General features: G+C 33.8%; 1 protein-coding gene across 1 annotated transcript in view; it reads left to right on the forward strand.

Moving 5' to 3' along the window:
* The window catches only part of LOC111496395 (calcium-transporting ATPase 3, endoplasmic reticulum-type), a 26,917-nt gene that overhangs the window by 11,309 nt on the left and 9,422 nt on the right, over nucleotides 1-6,186 (forward strand). Inside the window, exons 10-17 of the mRNA XM_023146807.1 lie at nucleotides 151-236; nucleotides 1,441-1,542; nucleotides 2,527-2,580; nucleotides 3,034-3,135; nucleotides 4,465-4,523; nucleotides 5,086-5,230; nucleotides 5,369-5,476; nucleotides 5,964-6,116. Coding sequence (XP_023002575.1) covers nucleotides 151-236; nucleotides 1,441-1,542; nucleotides 2,527-2,580; nucleotides 3,034-3,135; nucleotides 4,465-4,523; nucleotides 5,086-5,230; nucleotides 5,369-5,476; nucleotides 5,964-6,116 — 809 coding nt within the window. The remainder of the gene's footprint in view (nucleotides 1-150; nucleotides 237-1,440; nucleotides 1,543-2,526; nucleotides 2,581-3,033; nucleotides 3,136-4,464; nucleotides 4,524-5,085; nucleotides 5,231-5,368; nucleotides 5,477-5,963; nucleotides 6,117-6,186) is intronic.

A 6,186-nucleotide genomic window follows, 5' to 3' on the forward strand; every position in this document is an offset into this window, starting at 1 on the left:
TTTTTTTTTTTTTTTTTTTTTTTTTTTTTTTTTTTTTTTTTTTTTTTTTTTTTTTTTTTTTTAATTTCTCCCTTTCTAATTGTTTCTTTTTTCCTTAAAGAAATATAATCAGTGATATGTTGTATTGTATGTGTTTGTTGATGATGATAGGTGAGAGCTGCTCTGTTGAAAAAGAGCTGGAGGCCACAAGAGCAGTAAATGCTGTATATCAAGACAAGACAAATATTCTTTTTTCTGTAAGAATTTTATTGTTTAAATTTGAAAATAGGTGAAATCATTGGAGATTGAACATATTTTGTTTCTGTTTCTATTTCTTTTTGAAACAAAAACATGAAGTTAGCACAAAAAACCTAAAAATAAATCACTTTAGGGGAGCTTAAACAGAACATTCGAATTAGTATTAATTATATTGGGACTATAATTGCTAGGAGACTTGGATAAAGCGCCAAGAAGAAGCCTGATATCAAGTCAGATCTCCACCCTTTCCTTAAAAAATCCTTTGGTTTCTTTGTTACCGAAGTCCTCAAGTGATTTGCTTCCATAGCATTGATCCACAACATGTTGGCTCTACATGTAAATCAACGACCACAAAGATATTTTATACTATTGTCTTTAGAATATTTGCCAACACCCATGAGCAACCAACACAGCAACATTTCTGGCAGTACGAACCATGGAAGGAAAGATGCAATTTGTCCACCCTTAGCTTTCATGAATCACAAAGCTTAGAGCAAACTTGGGGAATGTCCTTTGTAGTTGGATGTGTTAATACCTGCTGCATGAAAACATTCACATTCTTTGAGGTCTTTTGTCTTCTAATAGGCATTCATAGGGTTGTTTCCGTATCAAAGCTTAATTTTAAGTTCCCTAACCACTTCCAATCAGGCTTCCTGACTCTTTTGTCTTCCCGCCTATCAAGAGGCAATCCATCAATAATCTCAAAAGGAGCTTTTACCTCCATTTCCCATCTAGTATATTTCTTCTTTCTACAACTTTTCAAGACTCTTCTCGTTGATCAATATAAAAAATTGAGGTAACTAAAGGAAAGAAGTAATCAACCTTAGATAGATCTCTTCGTACCCTTTCCAACACCAAAAATTGATGGCATTTCTGCTATAATCAAATACCAAAAATTTGAATATCCTCTTGACATTTCTTTGATTATATTTGTAATCTCAATCTTCAGATTGATTATAATGGGAAGTAAGTATGTTTGAGACTTTTAAGAAGAGAGAAACTTCGCAACACACAATTTAAAATTGTTTTCATCTGTTCTTTCAAGTTGACTGTTTTGGTGCATTATGAAATTTTAGTATTTCAGTAACTTTTCTCAACATGGTCAATGATTGTGTGGAGCTCTGTTCTTGGACATGTTTTTATATTAATGATTTTCATCCTTTACTAGGATTTGTAAGTTTTCTATGCTTTTGTTACTATCAGGGCACCGTGGTTGTTGCTGGCAGGGCACGTGCTGTTGTGGTAGGAGTTGGTGCAAATACTGCTATGGGCAATATACGAGATTCTATATTGCAAACGGATGATGTAAGTGCCACTAAGTAGTATCTCTCTCTCACTCTCTCTTTTGTTCATTCTTTTCATTTTTTAAATAAGTTGCCTTCCTGTTACTGGAGAAAATGTTGGAATCGCGAGTGTCTAATCCATCAAAATGATAATGGAGTTAAAATAAGGCTCTTCAAGTTTTTATGATAAATAATTATGTTTACTACTAAATTTTTTTAAAGACAGTAGTTCCTAGTATTCCATGCCATACTTCTTTGTAACCACTTATTTTGATTAAAAAAAAAAAAAAAAAAAATCGAAGCCACAAACCAAAAACCAAAAAGACCATTGATTTAGGATTTGGGGCTTCTTTATTTGTTCTTGATCTTTTCTATAACCGTGTATGGTTATTTGTTTTATTCCGTTTCTTATATTTTAATTTGTTACTTTCTTGTACAAGCTTTTACCTTCGGTAAATAGCTTCTTTTACCTTTCGATGAGGTAATTAGCCTTAGGTTTAGGTTATTTTCTTCCTATAAAACAAAGCCTGAATTTCTTTTTGAGCCAATCACAAATTGAGGCATTTATTTGGAAACTTGAGTGCATCAACCGTCCTATTTATTTGTTCCATTAAGAAGTTAGAAGCTTTTCTATATCTCATACCTTGTTTTCATTAAGTTCCTCGAGTCAAATCAATCCAATTATATCATATTAGATTTAGTTACTAAAAGAAATAATGTACATAATCACTCGTTGATAAAGTAAAAGAGGAAACTTTTTTTAAATAAAATTATTAGTGCATTATCATGAGATTTAGGGAAGCTTCTAACCTGGGATATGGCTCTTCCTTGTAAATCAATCTCTAATGTCTCTATCTGGAACTGTGAAACTATATATACTTTTGACTTATCTAACTCCTGTGATCTAATTTTGCACCAGTTGCATCTGAAATGACATCGAACCTTTCTTTTTCTCCACCAGTTTACTGTCTTAATTTCATTATTTCAAATCTATTTTCAATTGCAGGAGGTGACACCATTGAAAAAGAAGCTAGATGAGTTTGGTACTTTTCTGGCCAAGGTGATGCAAAGTGCACATTAAGTCTTTGATCCTCTTTTCAGTCCTTGGGTCTACTAGCTTCATTAATTTCATTATTTAGACATTTGGATATTCTTAGGTTTTACATGAGAGAATTAATGTGCACATGCGAGATTGACTTCTGGTGAAAACAATATATATATATATATATTATATTATATTATATTTAGTTCAAGCTGGGTCCAGGTTTGGCTTTAATTCGTGAGAGTTAGATATGCCTCTTGTCTATCATATATCTATTGCGATCCATATCAAACTTCTCTCAGAAGCCATCTTTTACATTCAATCTAGATGATTGGTTCATCAACTGCAGATTAAATCATTGAATAATCAGGAGTAATTTCTGAAGTCCACTTCTCAAAGCTCACTTTTGTTTGTTGATATTCTACATCTACTTTTGGTCTGATCTTTAACTTTTTATTCATTTGTAATCAGGTTATTGCTGGAATTTGTGCACTTGTATGGATAGTGAACATTGGTCACTTTCGTGATCCTTCTCATGGTGGGATTTTGAGTGGTGCAATACACTACTTCAAGGTAATTTTCTTTTGAAAGGATTTGTTATTTAGTTGTTCTTAAATTGAATTCTGTGGCGCCCTTTATGCTAAACTAGACTTCGATAGGGATGTCCCTACATGGATGCATACAATGTAAGGAAATGGATTTTATAAATAGCAGAAAATGGGAAAAGCATTAAAAAAATAAAAAGTAACGCAAGATCCCTTTAAATTTAATGCGCAAAACAGATAGAGAGAGTCGTGAATAAGGAAAGGTGAAGTCAGAGACAAGTTCTCCTTTTACATAATAAAGACGGAAGTGAAACAAAGAAAATGTAAAAATGTATGATGAGATCGTACTGCTATGATTGTAGACACCCTTGGCATACATTTCTTAGGTCACCCACAAAATTTATTGGGGGATGACTATAAAAATGTTAGAAAAAAGTACACTTTCGGTCCCTAAAGTTTGGATTTGGTTGTATTTGGGTCCTTAGTTTTTAAACTCAACCATTTTATCCCTTAAGTTTGCATTTGGTAGCATTTTGGTTATTCAATGAGCTGTTCCGTTAATTAGCTAACAGAAAGATGAGTGACATTTTTTTATTAAAAACATATTTATCTTTTTCTCTCTTTTCTCCCTTCTTCTTTCTTCATCCTCCTCCCATCCGTCGTCACCGCCACTGGTGCCATTCCTCTTGCCTTTTCATCTTCTTCTTTTTCCCTTTTCCTCTTCGTCTCTCCTCTCCCCTTCCCTTCCCTTCCTTTCTTCTATAAGCCCCAATTCTTGACCAAATGCAGCCATGCTTTTCATATGGAATTTATCGACACTTGGCTTTTGACCCATTCGACTTGTCCTCTCTGTCGTGCCATTTCTGGGAATTTGGAGGATGAAGGAACACCTATAAATAAAGTCTAAGATGTTAAGCACTAACATTTTTGGGATTTTGACGCTTAAAAGCTTGAAAAGGAAGGCTGTGGAAGGTTGAGATGGGGAAGTAAGCGGTTGAAGAAAAATTTGCTAGACAACATATCAGAAGACTCAGAAGGCCAGAGCTTTCTTCATTATTTTTTTTTTATATAGCACGGGAATATGATGTAATAATTTCAAGCTACTAACTGTTATCGGAGTTATGTAAAGTTCAAAATTTTTTATTAAAACTTTGTGATCACATGTGAAACGTCAAATTTGCAAGTTATAATGTTTAGGGGTGCTGGGAATGGTTAGGATTTTTGATAACTAACTTTGTTTGTTGAAGTTTTCTTTTCATAATGTTTGTTTACAACAATTTGCACTATCTTCTAGTCGTACTGACTGAATATCCCTTTCATGGTCAACGACGTTGCACCTGCTTATCTCCCAACTTAGATTGCAGTTGCTCTTGCTGTTGCAGCGATTCCTGAAGGACTACCTGCCGTTGTCACAACGTAAGTGATTTATTTAAGCTTTTGTAGCAGATAAAGATTTCCACCTTTCACTTGGTGCATGAGAAATTAAGAATATCAGATCACTGTATAAAAGTAGACAAGTGTGGAAACCCCTTCTAAGGCAATAGTTGCAGACTAAGTGACAACAGGAAATTGCGACAATCTAGAATATAGTGGTGATAAAACTACTTTTTGTCGTACATAACCATAATCATTTCTGCAATATGTAATCTAGCATTTTATTCTCATTTACTAACTTTTTATAAATGGAAGCTTAAGATATAGTTGACCATTTGAATGCCTATGAAGCTAATGTTCTAAATACACAATACCTCTCCTGTCCTTGGCCATGGTGCAAGGTTCATATGCATTAAGTATGCCATGTATTGCTTAGCATCATTTTTCCATATTAATGTTTTTTCAGGTTGTAGCTTTCATTCATTCAACTTTATAGTAATTACTCTGCTTCATTCTCAATATCATGATTGCCTAATTTGACTTCTTACTGGGCCAACTTTTATCTTGTCTGAAGATGCTCATAGTTTTCATGTACTACTTATAGGTGTTTGGCTCTTGGCACCAAAAGAATGGCACGCCTGAATGCAATTGTGAGGTCTTTGCCATCTGTTGAGACTTTAGGCTGCACTACTGTTATATGTAGTGACAAGACTGGAACTTTGACTACGAATATGATGTCCGTCTCAAAGGTGATGCTCTTATGAAATATGAGGTTTAAAAATGCGATTTGGTTTAACTTGAGTGTCATGTGATTTTCTCTGTTTTTTATTTTTTTGGTTTGTCTAAAATATTGAAATTTTTTTTTCTTTGTTACTGTTTCTGTTCAGATTTGTGTGGTCCATTCTGTTTTGCATGGTCCACAACTTTCTGAGTACAATGTCAGCGGTACAACATACGCTCCTGATGGTACTATTTTTGACAGCACTGGAGTACAGGTAATTGTACTTTTGTGTAGCTTATGAAATATACGCATTGCATCTCTCCCTCTCTTGTAACTTAGATTGGAAATGGGTTGTTGAAACTACCGACTCTTTTTTTGTTTTCTATCGTGATGTTTTTAGTGAATTAATCATTTATGAATCCAACTTTATTTACCGTCTCAATCAACATCCTCAGCAACTTGCACTCTGGTTATAATCTGCTAAAACTTATAATGGTAGTTTTAAACTCTCTGACAAATTCAAAAGCTAAATAAACTTGTCTTATTGATTATTTTAATGTAGCACCTCTTTCTACATGGTTTAAGAGCTTTGTCCTACTGGCATGGCCCTCTATTTTTCCTTTTAAGTAGCCAAGCATGTGGTCAAAATTGGAAGACCTTTTCTTTTTTATACAATTTTAACTTTGTCGAGGCTTCTTTATGAATTTTTCATTCATTTGTTTGATTAACTTTAGCCTGGTTCAAATGTTTGATTTCTGTAGCTTGAGTTTCCAGCTCAATTGCCTTGTATTCTACACATGGCAATGGGCTCTGCCCTCTGCAACGAGTCTACTTTGCAGTATAATCCAGATAAGGGGAACTACGAAAAAATTGGTGAATCAACTGAAGTAGCACTGCGTGTCTTTGCTGAAAAGGTTAGGGTCTGTTCAAATGTAATATCTAAAAATGTTTTTTTTTTTTTTTTTTTTTTTTAAAAAAAAAAAA

Source organism: Cucurbita maxima, unplaced genomic scaffold (assembly GCF_002738345.1).
Source record: "Cucurbita maxima cultivar Rimu unplaced genomic scaffold, Cmax_1.0 Cma_Scf00022, whole genome shotgun sequence".
NCBI lineage: Eukaryota > Viridiplantae > Streptophyta > Magnoliopsida > Cucurbitales > Cucurbitaceae > Cucurbita > Cucurbita maxima.